This window comes from Phoenix dactylifera, unplaced genomic scaffold (genome assembly GCF_009389715.1).
Source record: "Phoenix dactylifera cultivar Barhee BC4 unplaced genomic scaffold, palm_55x_up_171113_PBpolish2nd_filt_p 000397F, whole genome shotgun sequence".
NCBI classification, from domain to species: Eukaryota; Viridiplantae; Streptophyta; class Magnoliopsida; order Arecales; family Arecaceae; genus Phoenix; species Phoenix dactylifera.
The window spans coordinates 355,439-374,568 of NW_024067841.1; the positions used below are offsets into that span (position 1 = coordinate 355,439).

Here is a 19,130-nt window from a genome sequence, read left to right on the forward strand (position 1 = left end):
CAATCCGGGTTCTCTCTACAAAAGCCAAGGACAAATTAGACCAGTCCTGAGCTCGGACTGGCCTAACTTGAAACAGCCCATGTTACTTCTTTGTCTGTCTTCGTACTAGTGCGACCCCATGCTTCCAAGATGCAGACTTGTAACTATTTCATAACCTTTTCTAAATCCTTTATGGCTAGTATGATCATATGACTGTTGATTATACTTAATTAATAAAAGGTTTAGCTGATTAAGAGTTTAAAACTATAATAATATCTAGTAGGAACGTTAATTGGAAATACAGTTTGTCTCGTGACTTTATATCATAAAAAGAGTACAATGAGCTTAGTTGTTTGTATCAACTTTTCGGGACGATAAACAAAAAGGTGCATCTTTTAGCCTTATTTCTTTTTTATTCAGTAGCAATGGCTTTACTCGGATCAAATTTTTGAGGAAGTATCTCCCTAGCCTGGAATCTTGAACCGTCTCCAATTGGAGGAGAGGTGCAAGTGCACCTACCATGCTATAACTTAGTTTGCTAATTAATTTTTCAATTGGGCAACAAGAAGTTGTTTTTGACTTGAGCACTTACCTTTGTAAAATAATATTATGTTTTGGAAAGATTGGAATCCTCAATTGTTAAGATGATAAAGATTTTAAAAACAAGAAGGATCTAGATTCTTCAAATTAGTTAAGCTAAACAAAATGATTATAAATTAGGCCTTTTTTTCATCGAAAATGTTGTTTCCCATTTAAAGACTTTTAGAAAACTAACGTAAACCATGTCATTAACCCATCAGCTAAGCATTTTTCTCAAAGCCCTAATTGTAGACCATTTGAGAGCAGTCCAATTTTTTTTCTTTTATTTTTGGACTAGTTTGGTTTGTGGAAAAAAATCTCATTAAAATATTTTTTTTTTGGAAGTTGATGTTTGGATATATGTTCTCTGAAAAAGTAGTTTTGCATAGTTGGTTGACTATAAGATATTAGCATATTGCAAAGTGGCTTATGTTTGATTGAGTATCTATTTTTCTAAGAAAGTTATGTAGATAAAACACTTATGTGAGTACTGGCCTATTGGGCCTATTTTGAAGTGAAGCCGATTAGCTCAATCGACTCTCGTTTATAAATTCAAAAAAAATAAAAATAAAACGGCAATGTAACAAAGGACGTGATCGCGATCCTCTCCCCTAGTGCTCTGCCGATCAGATAAGGATATGGTAACTGTGAATATCAGAGCTCGATACCGAACCCCTTAAAAAAATATCTACACCTAAACGTGGAAAGGAACAGAAGGCTGGATAAGGCTTCAGTAATCGAGCAACATCATCTTAGTTCCTTGGCCTTCGGCAGTGCTCATAAGCTTCATCTTAAGTTAGTATTTAGGCAGAGTTTAGTGGAAGATAATGTTAAGAGGAGGAAGTTAGTGCGTAGATTCCGATGATGCTTTGCAGCGTCATCTGCTCTTTTTTCTTTTTTCTCATTTCAGTTTTTATTCTCTGACAATATTTATAAACATCATCTTATAATTTGCTTTCGATAATGCTAATTAGCACATCTTAATTTCATTTCTGCCGACGCTAGCAAATTTTAGCGTCGGAGCCAAAATTACTGACGCTTCTGTCTAGTGTTGATATACATATGCCAGTATTTTTTTTTTTTCCTTGCAATGAACCTTGGCCCTCCTTTTGTTTCTTTGATCAACTAGTCGTAATTTATATTGCGAAGTGAAAACTTTTTATATATCTCGCATGCCTGGGGAATGATAAAAGAAAAGGAGAGCCGGTGCTCGGTGACGCCATGCATCGGGTGCAATTTCTCCATCACGTCCAACTAGTCGTAATTTATCTTGTGAAGTAGGAACTTTTTATTATATCTCTCGCATGCCTGAGGAAAAATAAAAGAAAAGGAGAGCCAGTGCTCGGTGACGCCATGCATCGGGTGCAATTTCTCTATCACGTCCCACCAACCCAATCTTGTTTTGTTTTGTTTCCACCCAATCTTGTTTTGTTTTGTTTGGAGCATTTGACCACAATTGGATGGTTTATTCAGACCTGTAACTCTCTGTCTTGATGGAACCAATTATCATCCAGGGATGCCTTTGCGTATTATGACCAACTCCAGTAGAAACCTTTAGTTTTTGCTTCAGCCAACGTAGGCTACAGTGTTCAAATGCAATGCATCAGAAACCTAGAGATTCACGCTTGACAGATGATTACTCTCAGTTAACCAGCTATTGGCTTTCATTATTTGATCCTATATATGTCGCATCTAGTTTCAATGGAAACTCTTTGTTTCTATTGTGCAATGATTCCACTAAAGTGGATCGGAATGCATGATGAACTTTTTAAAATTAGTGGTTTGCTGACGAAGCAAAATACCATGCATCCGCACCAATTCAATCATGCATAAAAAGCATCCGAACCATGTTATTTTTTAAGTGGCGATACTTGAAAACATCTTTAATAAGAATAGTTAATAGAAGTACTAGCAGATTCATTGTTTTAATATGCTCTCTCTCTCTCTCTCTCTCTAGTTTTATTTTGCTTTGTTACTATTTTTTGAGAGCAATCTATTTTGAAACAAATGATAAACTAGTTAAAATAACCTTATACCACGCTAATCTGTGTAAATTGTAACGTATATTAATTTGCATGACCAACTTTGTTAGATAATCCAAAATATGGCTGTTTGTATGCAAAAAATCTTAAAACAAACATTATTTGAAATCTCAACGTGAGGCTAGCTGCGTTGCTAACTTTTGGTAGGTATCATAAAATATTTATGTTTTCTGGTCTTAATTAATTTCAGGATAACTAAAACACATGATAAATATTTCACTCAAAAATCTACTCTAACCTCATAACGTTGGATTGAAGAGGTGAATGCACGGCATTTCAGAAAGTTTATCTAGACTAGAGCTGGTGTTATTCCTTCTGCTTTGTATCATTTTCTTTCTTACAAGGCGGAAATGGTAGCGTCTAAAATATTTCCATTTGGGGTCATGCTAGTGTCATGTTGATTGAAAAAAAAAAGAGAATCTGTCACATCATCTATTCCATTTTTGGGTGTCAAACCTTGAGTGTCGATCCCAACATGTTCTTATCACCAACCTTTTCAAGGTGTCTGATTAGCTTATTGTATCTAAGAAGTTGAATTGCTGAAAGAAGCTGGTTGCGTAAAAAAGAACCACAAAGGTTCGCTTCTGGTACATCTGTCATCCTTAAATTTTAAGGATGCCGTCGATAAACTTTCATCGGACAAGTTTTTCTTCGCCTACCGGATGTGGATGTCAATGTAATTAATTAGAAGTGTAAGCTTCTGAGACGCTAGATCTAGTTGTAAAAAGTTTGAATATCCGTGCAATCCATTTGGCAAATTAAGCTATTCTAATATGTTTCCTTGGATCCGTTTGGATCCGGCTAGATTTGGTTCATTTAAATTTAGTGAGAAGAAAGCAAGATCCGTTTTGTTCTCTTGTACTAGTTTGTAGATTTACCCTAAACTTCTAAAGAATCAAATCTCTCGATGGTGCCTGTTACTGCACTCAATTTATGTTATCTGGTATTGTTGGTTGGTTAATTTCTTATTACTTATGGTGTAGCGGTTCGGAGTTTTTACTGTAAAACTCACAAACTTCTTTCTCTTTTTCTTTGTCAGAATTGCAGGTTGCGTAGTACTTCACGATGGTTGAGATCAGAGGCACTGATAGTGGTTGAATGATTAAATTCTGTAATTGGATCAGTTTTATTTTTTGTTATGAATTGAGATCATTATTAGTTACGGATATTGAAGTTGTGATAAATTTTCAGGCCTAGCATATTTTCTAGAGCTCTGCACTAGAAAATGTACGACCATGTTACGTGTTCGGACCCGGGTGGTGGGTTTGGAACGTGATCAATTAGGAGAACACCACAATATATGGAAATTTTCTAGCCACTACTTTTAATCAAGAAAATTTTACTAGAAATACCTATTTCATGTTTGATAAAGGACTCATTTTGATGCCTTTACTTTGAAGGGAGGCAAGCCACACCTATTTTCTCAGATGATTACAACCTGAAATATAAGCAGCTAGGACAAGAGACGAGATAAGAAAGGTAACATCTTTGAGACTTTACCAAACCATTGTATTGAATATTTGCACAGATGTGTTGACCAAACAAATTCTGTAGACGAAGAGTAAGGATCGAAATAGACTTCTTCTGTCCAAATTCATGTGTATGAAAATGATTTTCTTTTTCTCAACCAAATTCTACGTATGAAAGAAGCTGAGATGAATTTGACATCATCTGCTGCCAAGATAACTTTCCACCTATATACATATGTGTGTTGCGGAATCCGTCCGATACTTAGAAATATATTTTTACTTAATTATTAATAAGTAAAATTGCAACTATATATGTTTTATTATTCTTTTAATCCAGAAAAGGAGAAGTCCAACCGAAATTAGGACATAAACTCAATGAAAATAAAGTAATACTATGTTATCAAAGAAGATGTGATTATTTTGACATCACTGGCTGCCAACTTAATTTAGTAGCCACCTAGCACAAGTGGGCCCTCTTTTTTGTCCGACTCTCTCTCTCTCTCTCTCTCTCTCACTCTCACACTGACATCACTGGCTGCCAACTTAATTTAGCAGCCGCCTTGGCAAATATGGGCCCTCTTTTTTGTCTCTCTCTCACGCGCACGCAACACGCAAACGACTAATTTGTTGAAGTTATGTTTTAGTTATATTTTTTTAAAATTATATGTATTAATATACGTTACACATAAATCTTGAACCAAGATACATGGATGTTGTCCCAACCACTCAAAAGTAGATCTTTAAGCTGTCCTAGCTTAATTTTATAACATCTATGAAATTGAAGGATGAAGGCTAAAAACTATGCTCTTATAATGCATAAATGCATGTCTGAACCAGGATCAAGCACAACCAAAAAGGCTTAATGTCTTAGCCAAGAAACATACATATGAGATTTCTTCATTTTTGTATTCTTTACAAAAAATATCTTAAATTTTCGTATTGAAAAATCTCCAATCGTTAATTTTTGTTATCATGAGCTTCAACGCACCGGAGAACCAAGGTATCATTGGACCATAGGTGAGCAAGATTGAGAACAAGATGCATGGTTTCAGTATCACTCCATTTGCCCACCTACTCTGAATTACTGATTGATCGAGGGCAAATTACTTATTTATTTATATTTAAACTTCATTCGCCCACCTACTCTGAATTAGCTTTCTTTTTTGACATCTTTTGTTTTGAAAAAAAAGAATCTAAACACGTGTGTGCATATGTGTGCGTTTACCTTCGTATCACACGCAAAAAGACATAAACCTAAAAGATATGCGTAGATGCATGAAAATTTTATTCAAAAAAATGGACTCGAACTTGCTACTTTGATTCAGAGCCAAGTGAGATGATGATGCTGTCTTACATTTTAGATTTTGACGGGTAGCCTGCCTACAGTATTCTGTTACCTACTAACCTTCCTTGTAGGTTAGTGTAACAAGTTTGGTGAAACATTGCCTCCTTGTTCACAACCTAGACGATAAGGTAAATGTTCCAATCCGTCAATCCATGCTTGGTTGGCGGAGGCACATCGGAACCCTATTTGTAGCATATAACACCCTTCCAAGCAACCTCAATTGTTCAGCCATACATTCATGAACCTTAAATGAAAAATTCTATCATCAGCATGGAACCCTATTTCTACACCAATATATAAGCACAATACATCTTTCTATACCAAAGTCCGTCATCCTATTACCATGTTAGTAGATCTGGTATGAAGGCCGATTCAGTGTGTCGATTGTCGGTACGTCTTTCATATTATATATCGATATGGTATGGTATAATCAGTATCTACCAAGATCGGTCGATACAGCAAATTTTCTTGTACATGGTATACATAGTACAGGAGACTAATTTGAATATGACTGATTAATTTAAAAGATCAGGGGGTGAGAGTGTCATGGGGCTTTGCGTGGTGAGTTAAGATTGTCTCCAATTCTGTAGTCCAAGCTCGACATTGCTGCTATCTGTTTATTGCACGAATCGATGGTCCATGAGGTAAAACAACTTAAACAAGCTATCTTGCTTTTTTATTGAAGATTAATTATACTTATAATAATGATGCGGAGTAGAGATGAGTTACATTGTCAAAAGTTAAACGGGACACTACTGTGTACAACGTGCTACTACCATCTATCACGGGCGATCGTACGATGCGGAGACAACCGTGAAGATGGTAGGGCCATACTTTTGGGCTTTAATGGTGGCCTTAAGTATATTTTGGGATGCTAGCTCTGAATTTTGGAACATGTTAGTCTGGAGACTTGATGGGCGTTCGCATAACATTGCTTTTTTAAATGGTGCGATTGGACCCTAGCTTTCTTGCCCAAAAGTTAAGAGTAGGTGGGATCTACTCTACCCTAGCGATGGAAGCCGGCTGCACTCCGGAAGATTCGAGAGTCTACCGAGGTTCAGATGTTTCCACGAGTCATTTCTCTCTCCTGGCTGTGGTGAAATTGGTTGGTGAGGCACAATTAGACGCATTAAGCTAGCCCAATTCCTCCATCGCCATTAACGGAGATTTAGAAGGCATGAAAGAGACACCGCACCAAGTTTTACAGTGACAAGACATCTCTTTTTCTCTCTCTCTCTTTCAACTACGCATGCATAGGTAACATACGTTATAGAAGGTTAACATATTATGATCTTGTTGCATCAAGAAATGGTACTCAAATCTTGATGATCCTATCTTTTTAAGGTTGCTTTTTACCATCTCAATTACTTTGAGCTATTGGTAAAATTATTAGATGGCAAAAAATTTACTTATATATCAAACTAAACATGATAACAAATAAGATTATGAAATTAGAAAAAACATAAATTAATTTTATAATTTGATATGGTTTTAGTGTTGGCACATGCATCACATGTGCCACCTACCTAGTTAAAAAAAAAGAAGAAGCAAAAGACAGTGTTTTGACTCCACAATAAACTCTAACAATAACAACTTATTCTTTAGAAATAAGGGAAAATAAAATTAGTTCTCATGCGTGCAAGAATGCGACAAAGTTTCAATAAAGCTATGGTGCTATAATTTTTAAATTAGATATTCTAAATTTTGGAAGAAAATAGAAGTTACAAGTCATCATTTGGCAATGATAGACGTGAAGCTTCATTTAAAAAAATTTGAAATGGAATATGAGGGAAGCAATTGTTGCAAAGTGATGTATATTTTAGCTTTTGTTGTCATGGTGTTTGAGGTGATAATTAAGGGTATAATCGAGCTGATCTTGATCGAGCTTAGATTCAATTAAACTTAGTTTGAAATTAAATTCATATTTAAAAGTTGAGATCAAGCTCGACTTATTTACAATTCTTTTGAGCTCGATTTGAGCTTAATTTCAAACTGGTCCAAATAAAGCCTAATTGATTAGCTTGAAAATTCTAAATTGATCTAAAAATTAAGTTCAAGCTTGAATTCGAGCTTAATTCGAATCTGAGTATATATTTAATGTGGTCTAAAATTAAATAAACAATCAAGCTGTTTGAAATGAACTTAATACCAGGGACCATTGGATCTAATTATAAATACATATAAACCTTAATCTATCTTTGGCTAAGTGTGAAATTAATTCCAAGCCTAAATTGTTGATTCAACATTGGTTCATTTAGCTTCCAAGAGAGCCTGAACCGGTTTAGTTCACGAGCCGAGCCCAAGTCAGAGTAGTGATATTCTTCATGGCGGAAGTAACCTCTTTTGTAACCACTCCATTTAGATGCCACTATTAAATAGAAAAAAAAGAAAGACATACATAAGATTGGTCATATTAAAATAAAGACAATTGCATGGTGCGGAGCCTCCTAGAGTGGCATTCAAGAATTTTGATTTAATACTAAAATAAATAAAACCCTAATACTACGATTATATCACTTATATATGTCATTTTTATCAATTAATCCTGGCCAAGAGTAATACGCACTTATGTGCCGTACGTGCAGCTAATGAGTGTGATTGAGCAGGCTCTACTTGATATGGTGTCCCATGTACCCCTTAGGGCTCACTTTATCATGACTATCATGCAATAACGGATGGCTGTGATTGGAAAATTGGACCTCTCCGGTCCAACGACCACCTGAAATGGAGCCGCCCTTCTAAAACAAAACAATATATATGCTCTCGTAACCTTGCACCAAGTCCACCAAATTTGACTGCAATGCATTTATAATGATCTATGGATGGATCAAAAGCTTCTGAAAGCGAAAATGGATTTGCTGGAGGCAAAGAGCTGCCGAAAGCCATGCACGGTAAAGATCTGAAACAAGATTGAGTCCAAATCTGCACAAGTTGTCGGCCTCCTTCAACGGCAAAGAGCACGTCCTTTTTCTCTTAAGATATGATTCGAAGTGGAGAATTCTTTTAGCTGCTGGATTCCATAGGAATAGAGGGCTAGAGATAAGCTCTGACTCGCAAACATTATATTTGACAGCAACGAGCTTGGCTTCGGAACATCTTGGAGGCCAGAACAACCAGTTTCCATATATAAACCTCACTTAAGAGTTCCATTGGCATCACCCATGCATTGGGCTCTAAGAGCTCTTGTTCAAAGACTCATTTCGGTGAGATTCGCTTTGATACTACTGGTGCGGCAGGTGCTTCACCATTGATATAACTATAAGAACCTTTAGATAGATGAGTCCCCGCTCGCCAATGCTATGTTTAAGAAGTGCATGGATCCCACTGTTTGGGATGCTTCCCACTTCAACCTTGAGAATGATTGCCTACGCAGACAAACTTGCAAAAACAGCTCATCCAGATCCAAACTTTAATTTAAATGGCTGTCATTATATTATAAATTTATAGTGAACACTCAAGCAATTTCAGATACATCATGCATCTCGTCACTTTATATCAGCTATATTTTATGATAGAATTATTCAACTACATAATATTATCACTATTATTCTGATGAATAAAATAATAACACTAAAGCTTTATCAAACGATGAACTCATTAATTTTTGTAACAGTATCTGTTATATTTTTTGTTACGTAAGAAGATTGGCAGTATTCATACCTTGTCATGAACCGTTGCCGTATAAGCTATCTGATCAAACAGCAACAATTAATAGAGTTCCATGGCTCTGTAAGATTATAACATAATCCTAACACTGCCTAAATGATTACACAATGATACTGCGATGCAAGTGTAAACAAGGAAGAGAACGGGAGAAGCTAAGAATACTAAAGATTAGATCTTCTAATAGATACGGATGCCCATTGCCCTGACCCAAGGGTTAACATGCAAAGTGTACGTTATACTAATGAGATAGATGTTTAGCCGCCCCGGTTCGGCGAAGGCTGAGATCAGGGACCAGTGCAAAACAGGGGCGACACGTAGGATGGACGTTGACTGCGGGGCCACGTTAATTAAGATGTCAACAAGAGGCCTGAGAAACAAGAATGGAATCGAACCCTCACCATCCTTGGCATCTTTGCCACGTAAGCAGGGACCGTGACCTACCACTTTTTATTCCCACGGACCACCAGCCACCACTTCTCTCACTCCTCACATTCTCCCAGCTGCTTTTTCCGTAGCGGACCCTCTCACGCAGTTCTTCAGCAATCCTCCTACCATTCTTTACCCTCCTTCTTTGACCTTCCTATTAGTACTTCATTCATTTCTATATCTGCCTCCCCCCTCCCCTTCCCTCTGTCTCTCCACTTCTCTCTCTCTCTCTCTCTCTCTCTCTCTCTCTCTCTCTCTCTCTCTCTCTCCGCCTCTTGTTGGCCTTTGATTTGCTTGCTGTTTGGGGAGTTCGGAGAGATGAAGGTTGGATATTTGTTATATTTGATTCCTTCTTTCTATCAAATGAGATGCTATTCTAATGGCATGGTTTCTTTATGGATTCTCTCTTCATCTTCATCATTTTGCAAGATACATATCTTAAAAAGGAATCGTCTTTACCATCTAGCTTGTACTTTTCATCTGGGATCTGAAGAATGATTCCTCATTTGCTAAATTTTATGCAGAGTTTTTTTATAGACAAAAGTAATGTGGTTATAGTTGGGTGTCGTTTTATCTTTGTAAAGTCTTATGTTTCGGAAAGCAAGAGTATGTTTTTTGTGAGCTGTTACAAGAAATTTAGCTAACAAGTGATGTTTTGATGTTTGTTCAAGCTTATTCATGTTTGTTATTTCCTTTTCTAATTCCCTTCCTCTGTTCTAATGATGATGCAAGTATAAATCAGGGGATCTGTCTCTGTTTTTCTCGCTCATCTCCGCCAGTGATCAAATCATGATTACTGGCTATTCTTTCATAAAAAAAAAATAGATTATTTATTATTGAAAACTATTCTGATATTTGGGTTTTCTTTGCAGAAAGTTGTAGTGAAACTAGACTTGCATGATGACAAAGACAAACAGAAGGCTCTCAAGACTGTCTCCACCCTTCCAGGTGTCATATCCCCTCCTATAACATCCACACGTCCAAAATAACAAATTAAAAAAAGGTTAGCTACATGTTATCCTGCATTTCACTTCACAGGAATCGATTCCATTTCAATGGACATGAAGGAGAAGAAACTGACGGTGGTTGGGGCAGTCGACCCTGTCAACGTTGTGAGCAAACTCAGGAAATTCTGGCCGACCGATATGTTCTCAGTAGGCCCAGCGAAGGAGCCTGAGAAGGAGAAGAAAGAAGAGCCGAAGAAGGAGGAACCCAAGAAGGAGGAGCCGAAGAAGGAGGAGCCCAAGAAAGAGGAACCCAAGAAGGAGGAGCCCAAGAAAGAGGAACCCAAGAAGGAGGAGCCCAAGAAAGAGGAACCCAAGAAGGATCCCCACGAGCAGATGATGACCGAGCTCATCAATGCCTACAAATCTTACCATCCTCAACTCACCACACATTACTATGTCCACAGTGCAGAGGAGAATCCAAATTCTTGTTCCATCTTGTAAGTGATTACGTGGAAACAGGGAAGGTTTTATTTAAGTCTTACAAGAAATAATTTGAGCCTTCCCAACCAGCTGCGGAATTAAAGAAGTGACTCTGCATAGATGGTGGGTGGTTGCTTCAAGATTTCCCGTTTCTGTTAGAAGGTATGTTTCATGGTGAACGAATAAGTTCTATGGGTTGCTTGAGCTTTCGATGTCTAGGAAATATGTACAGAATATTTAAATAAACTTCTGTATCTGGTTTCTGAGTATATATGTCTGTAAGAAGCGGCCTTAAGAAACTTTTGATTTCTTATTCTACATGGTTTCTCACTTTTGGAATTGCATCTTTCACTGAAATAAATGGGAATATAAAGCTATGGCAGGAGTTTTAAAGACCGTGGACTTCAATTGGATGCTGATTGAAAGTCACATGTATCAGTTCTAAATGATTAGTTTATATGTGCATTGGTTGGTACCTTCAATTATTTATTCCGATGACGTTGATGCTCAAATTCGTGGATTGTCTGATTTGCACAAATGGAGGCCTTCGGCCATATACAGCAAGCGTTGGGAGCAACACAAGGTTGCTTTTGGGAAAAACAAGGGAAACAGAAATTATCTATCCTTCAATTATGCTGTCCATGGATCAAATTATTTCGTTGATTGGATTTCACTTGACTATCTATGGCTCCATGGCGTGTGCTCAGGGTAGAAGTTTTGTATAAATGTATCGCTGTGTTATTAAGTATTTTGCCTTAAGTTCTTTTCTCTATAAGAGGTGGAATAGAATAACCCGGTTATCCACTTATCCGACTGTTGCTAAGCAGTTTCTGGATATCAAACGAACCTTCCCAGATGGTCATCTTAATGAGGCCGATTTACCCTCTTTTGTAATCAGTTTCGCTACAGTACCTGCTGCTCTAGCTAATTGTCACTATATTTCAATTTTATTATTTAGAATATTTGATTTTTCTTTTTTGCAAGATGAATTTATTATACCAGTTTTGTAAAAATACATCCATAAAAATTAGAAAATAAAATAGATATTCCAATGTTTAGAAATTGATTGAGGCTCCATAACTTCGTAAAAGAATTCCACGACCATTTCATTGAAATAATTTGTTTAGTATTGTGGGCTTCGATGTTCTTGTTTCAAAAAAGTAAGCAATGTTTTGGTAGCATTTACCATAAGCACAAATGCACAATTACTGACAACAATGATGTCAAAGGATATTTAGAAGAACAATCAAATGTCACTAGGTAGCTGAAATTTTGTCCAACTAAACAGCAGAAAATTGTGTTTTTTTTCGAAAATATTCCTATTATCCTAGTAAACAGGGAGATCACAATGGATATCTCTTATAATAGTCCAAAGCCTGCAACACAAGGAGCCTTGCAACAAAGAAAAGTAATGTGGGCAAGGAATGACACCTAGAAGATTCTTGTCACTTCATAAAAGACACGAGAATGCAACTTTATCATGCATGCAATCACATGGATCGGCAAATCATTCAATAGTTCTTGTCACTAATCTTTCTCCCCATCAAACTGCCCATTTACGTATGTGGATATCATTTCCTTAAAAGGATCTGCCAAGTTGTATGCTATGATCTTATTATATTTTATTTGATATAAAGAGGGATTTTTTCTCTCTATACATCAACTTTTTTACCCCACAATGTCGATCTCCACGGTTTGCCCATATCTATGTGAGGGTAAATGTAATTTTATAGGGACAAAAAAAATAAAGAATTATGAAAATATGAAATCCAATAATTGCCGTCATCAAGGTGCTGGAAATTGTATAGAAAATTGGGGTAGACGAAAATTTTAAACGAAGGATGAGGAGTTAATTGAAAACTAAAAATTACCAAAGAGTAATTTTATATAATTTTTAAAAATCTGAAATATGATAATTGTGTAGGAAATTTTGAAAGTTGACATATTTGGAAATTTTAAATGAAGACGGGCAGGCATTTAAAAATTAAAAACTGTTTAAAATGGAGTTTAAAATGGATTTAAATGCTTAACCTTTTAGCACAAAAGACTGTCACGTTGATTCATAGGCTTGCATAAAGAATGGTGCAATATATATAGCTAGGGATGTTGGATATGATTAGCACCCCTTCATTTCATCTTTGGTCCTTTGGTGGATTTAAACCCTTCAGTGTATCGATATACAGATTTCCTGATCATCTACACCATTTGAAACTCACACCAATCAAACATCCAATGCATCATGTGATGCATAACAATCAATCATCCGCAATGCAATACACTCAAACTTGTAGTCTCCTCATTGGAGTTTAGAAGTTGGGACGTCTACGTAGAAGAATATGGATTTTTATTCTCAATAATTAATTCAACTAGGAGAATTCATTATCTTGCTCACTTGACTTCGGTGGCCTAATCAATGTAAAGCTTTTGCGACATGAACCACATAAGATGCTTGAAATGGTTCTCACATTGCCAACATTTTAACCACCTTAACATGCTGCTTTCATAGCCAGATTTGCAAAAATGGGAACGTACGGACGATATTTGTTTAATTCTTCTGCCGAAGAAGCCTCAAAACCAAGCCTACTCTCCCACATGAAAATTGACAAATCTAAAGATGTAGTGCCAGTCTGAATTATGATTAATTAAGCTAATCTTATTTATTTTGGGTTGTTTAAGAAGGTTCGCTATTATCGTCCCTACTGAGTTTAAATAAAGCGAATGAGAAGATATTGCTCCTACCGGGTTTAGATAATAGGTAGTGCCATTCTTTGGAATCGAAGTACTAGATTTATCAAACAACACATTAGTACTTTTTGATTGCTAGCTGTATATGAGCTATATTATTAGCTGTATATATCTTCAATTATAAGAGGTGGGCTATGACATTATTTGATGTGTGAAATAAAGATCATATTTTTCTCTCCCTACGTCTCTTGCTTCTCTCTCTCTATGTCTCTCTCTCTCCTCTCCCTCTATGTTTACATTGATAGCACGTCACTAGATTTATCAAATGGTATCAACAGACATTATATTGGTTGGCATCTATTTTTCCATAGGAGAGGTCTTAGGTTAAAATCACAGAGGTGGCAATCTATCAAATGGTGCTTGCAACTTGAAATCTCACTCATTTAGAAAATGTTCGTGTCCATAAGCAGAACAACAACGCCTGACATTAGACGCAGCTCAAAGTTGACAACAAGCTTGCAATGGAGAAAAAGTCGTGGCAAAGTGAGACTTCCCATTCGCTGCCTAATACCGCCCTGCAAAGAGAAGCCTCCATCATCCAATGGCTCAGACAAAACGAAAGCAATGCTTGCCTAAATTTGTGAACTTGTGCATATTAAAACAGGAAGTTGTGCAAACCCTGAGGAAAGGGAAACCTTATTCTGGTACTCTCTGGCCCACTGATTGATGGGCGATACAAGTTCTTGCTTAGATATGCATCGACTTGGTTAAGGAACGGCACAGGGGGGGTCGGCATGAATTCAGAACCATGATGATAGTGGCATGGGCAGTGCAACGATTCTTTGCGACTCCGCAACAAAACCATCGCCTTTAGCCAGGCTTTCGGTGGGGTGACTCAGATGATTTGACACTAAAGTACAAACGTCCAGAGCTCTCCAACGTGGACGGGATAATCTTCAACCATCTCGCCTGAATGGAGTCCGCAAAGTACTTCAAGTTGATACGACTCTCGCAAGTAAAAGTAATTGATGGTGCTAGTTTTCTAAGGTCCAAAACTGAGGATCCCGGCGGAGATCTGATGTCCTATTCTCAACAAACATTTAATGAAAAGCATGGGCCTTGACCATAATGGATTTTCACTGCTTAAGATTAGCAGAACATAACATTTTAATTGGATCATATATATATATATATATATATATATATATATATATATATATATATATATATATATATATATAGATAGAGAGAGAGAGAGAGAGAGAGAGAGCGCAATTTGGCTACATTCGAATGGATCTCCGATCAGATCTATGTTGAACAATAAGGTCTCATATCAATGATTCGAGCAGATATACCATCTCTATATTGTTTAGATAACAAAAATCATTTGATTCGAACATCCCTGGCTTATGTATCAAATAGTCAAAAAAATTGGACATCTAAATAAAATTAAATCATATTTATTTTTTGATCATTTGAGGCATTAGCTAGGAGTTTTAAATTACATAATTTTTGATGTGTAAGTAGTTTACCTAATGGCTCCAATTATTGATGTAGGACCTCCATTGTTTAATGTAGACTTGATGAGTGGGGATCTACTCAAATGTAGCCAAATTTAGGTCGTACACACAACACATAGATACATATGTATGTATGTAGCAAGGGGTAATCCGTGCCATTATAAATTAGAAATTGGTGAAGACATTATTGTCTCTTTTAGATATTTATCAACAGAAAAATGTGCAGTTATAATCTGTTTATATTGATCCCCACATTACCAGTGGCATGATACAGTGAATATTGGTTTTCCTCGCTATGTCATCTAATGTATCTAGATAAGGCATATGGCTTGTTTCTAGGTATTGATTTTCCCATGCAAAACACAAATAAGAAAAGGGGAGGTTCACATTCCATTTCATAGCGCCAGCATATTGCCTTACTCCTTTTTTTTATTTGTTTAACGATGGGAAACGTAAACAAACAAAATGTTTCAGAATATTGGTTTTACAAAAATTATGCATGTTAAAAAATACTTAATAGAATGTGCAACCTTTCTATTAGAAGCTTGGCGCGCCAACATATTGCCCGAACTTTTCAAATTGTATGTTTTTAGAACAAATGCTATAATTGGCGGACTTTTACTGCGATAAATGCTATCTAGAATTACAAAATTGAAGCATTGATGAAGCAGGATACTCTTCTATGCATATTTTGTACTACAAAAAACTACAGTATCCAGAATAGCCACCACGTTATCCATTTCAGAGATAGATGATTATGTCTCATCTTGGGTGTGCACCATATTTAACACTGAGCTCTACTAATTGGATTTTGAAGATGAGGGACAACCGTCCATCTTCAACATGGATAATGTGGCTGCTATCCAGAGCCATACACCGTAGAGGATTAAACGAAGCAATCGTCACCAAAGAATCTCGATAGGAGATTGTTTTAAGCAAAGCTATCAACCTCTTCAAATTAAAGAAAAAGCATGGCTCCAACCCGGTTTATTTCTAGCTTTCTTAAGCTCTCTTCCGCACTTAACAGATCTTCCCAAATTCTTCCTTCTCTCTAGATTATCCTTTAATGGATAATCCGTTTTGTATCTCTTCGTAATCTTAACGAAATTAGGCGAAGCCTTGCTCTTTCTCTTTCTGGAAAAAACATAACATGTCATAGTGATCAAATCACCAACAGAGGCAGTTGGTTGAGTTGGTAAGTCCTCAAACTATTTTAATTAACGCTGCCAACAAAGAGCCCTTTTTTTTCTGTTTTTCTTCTTCTTTTTTCTTGGGATCAAAGAATCCCAGTTAGAGTTTTATGAAACCACCCTTGGTCTCGGTATGATAGAGAGCATACTCTTTACGGGCACTCTAGCAAACCTTAGAAGCGTTTTATTTTCGCCCTTTGTTGAGAATAAAAGCTGAAAATTCCACCAATCTCCCAATATTTCAAGGAAACAAAGTGAAAAGAATCCACTATGCTCTCCTCAGGAAGGAGGGTATCTATTCCTCTCCTGGTTAGAATAAATAGGCGAGCTTCTAAATTAAAGATCCATACCGTAAATTATGATATTTACCACTAAAAATATCAAAAAATAAAAAAAGTATATAATTTTTATTTTTTAAACTTATGTATAATGTATTTACAAAAATAGATGATTTCTACAATGCTAATGTACTAAGATACATGAAAATGCTTAACTTGAGAATCAATTTTACTGATCATAACCAAACATGTTAATATATATATATATATAAAAATTGAAAATCAATAGATTTTAATGCTTAGGTCATAGTAAAATATAACTCATATCATTTTAATCCAAAAATTTTACATCCGTTTGATATATAGATTTCATAGCAAAATTTTTGAGCCTTAGGTGGTCTCGTGTGCATGAAAAACCAAGATGGTGTTTGGCGCGTGAAGGACCTGACCACGTTCCTTAAACTGGGAGCCAACTTCGGATAGAAAAGAGTTGCCGCCGGCCCATAGGCCCATAGTCCCAGCCTCTCTCTTTCTTTTTTTTTTTCAAGGCCTAATGCCGAATAAAGGAGAAAAAAAAACACATACACACAATGATAACGTCTAGCCCAGTACAGAAATCGGGCATAGAAATATATATATATATATATATATATATATATATATATATATATATATATATATATATATATATATATATATATATATATATATATATATATATATATTTGCCCTTTTTTTTTGCAGAGAAACATTTTAGTTATGAAGTGTTACAAGGTTGTTGTACCAGGGCCGAATCTTTTTCATTCTATACTTTTTTGCAGAAATTATTTTTTGAATGTAATCTTTTGCAGAAGATACAAAGCTCATATAGTTGCATACTGAAGATATAGAGATCCTTCAAATCACTTGTTCAGCTTGTTGAATAGCTTAATATGTCTACTTACAAACTACTATTTTTAAAAAAAAAAATTATTGTACTTTTGTATTTTTTTATTACAAATTTTTTATAAATAGTTTTTATAAACTCTTTCTTTTCCAATAAAGGCCGGGTGGCTTTGCCTCCTTCTTCATCAAAAAAATATTTGAAACACTTTTGAAACTGTTTCTATGTGGGCGAAAACAAGATCCAAGCAGAAGTCCGTGACCAAACCTAGGCTGGTTACAAATAACGTACAATCATATTCCCAAGCCTATCTGAAACGTTTGTGAATCCACCCATAGCAGTTCGCTCCTTCAAGGCCCCAAACCGTGACAAGCCACCTCTTACCTTGTCTATGGAAGGCATGACACTGATCATCGCTCAACTACTCATTGGAATGTTCATGGACAAGTTGTAAAGCCTATGAACTCGCCAAATAGGCTCTCTTGCTGATGAAATTATATATTGAATATATATATATAAAAATATCAAAGGACAGGCACTTGTGGACTTCGTCGCTGCACATCCGGTGCCTGATGACTCACCTTTGATCACTGATCTTCCAAATGAAGAAGGACATGTCATTGAACATATTGGACCTCACTGGGAGATGTATTTCGATGGGGCATCCCAAAGAGCTCCTGGAGAGGATAGAAGTGCACCAAAGATATGAGCCGGGGCCGGTATTGTGTTCCTAACACAAAAAAAGGGAACATTATTTGTTCTTTCTTTTTCCTTTATCAAAGCCAATAACAAGGTGGAATATGAAGGAAGCTCTGATGATAGGATTGACAATAGCTCTTTGGATTTTATTCCGGCATAATCTTTGTTTATATTATTAATGTTCTGTTATAGCATTTTTCCTACCCCTAATGCGTAGGTCTGTCTTGTTTATAATTGTTAGATTAAGAATATCGCTAGTAAAATTGGACAATTAACATATGCATCCTCGATCGATCACAGTTATGAATTAAAGATTATCATAATCGCTAGAGAACGATGTATTACAACAATCATTGATCGCAGCAAAGCAACCTGTTAAGGAAGAAATTTGTAGGCCAAACAATGTCCTATTTATCTACGACCATGTCTGCAGCCATCTCTTGTGGCAACTTGCATGGGCTAATAATAGCTATGGTTATTGAAATTTGAATTGGTGTATAGGATCTAATCCAGTCCAATAGTCCGATGGGTTGAGTCAAATTCAACTAAATCCAAGCCTGAGTTAGCTGGACCATACCCAACCCATGGGTACGGATCTTGGGCACGGATTGGGTCCACATCAGGTCGCCTACAGATCCTTTTCACGTGAATCACTTAATAATAGGGTAAGAAAGAAATGGCACTATTTGGCTACTTAGAGCCCGGGACCTTGGCCTATGCATCGCTGGAGGTGGCCATGGCTGTTTTCTAAATGGTTTCATTCAATGGAACATGGGGACCTCCATTAATGTCTTACAAGAAGGGGTCTAGCCGTACAGGATAATTTGGGAAGGAATCCATATTATTCCTTGCCGATGGATCGCTGTCATCTAAGAAGGCTGGAATATCATTAAAGTTTGAAGCTAATGCTACTATTTTTCTGGAAAAAAAAAAGAAAAAGAA

At 36.4% G+C, this 19,130-nt stretch overlaps 1 protein-coding gene across 1 annotated transcript; it reads left to right on the forward strand.

Annotated features, from left to right (window-relative positions):
* The first annotated feature begins 9,574 nt into the window (after window positions 1–9,574).
* Window positions 9,575–11,326, forward strand: LOC103718503 (heavy metal-associated isoprenylated plant protein 39). The gene is made up of 3 exons (XM_026809031.2): window positions 9,575–9,830; window positions 10,379–10,454; window positions 10,545–11,326. Exons 1-3 carry the CDS (start codon window positions 9,825–9,827, stop codon window positions 10,952–10,954), a joined length of 492 nt encoding a protein of 163 aa, XP_026664832.2. The 5' UTR covers window positions 9,575–9,824; the 3' UTR covers window positions 10,955–11,326.
* The last annotated feature ends 7,804 nt before the right edge of the window (window positions 11,327–19,130 follow it).

Bases quoted from the DNA above. Each gene is read 5' to 3' on its own strand.
- LOC103718503 (XM_026809031.2), top strand. The intron at 10,455-10,544 runs GTGTCATATCCC...TTCACTTCACAG, and splicing joins GACTGTCTCCACCCTTCCAG to GAATCGATTCCATTTCAATG.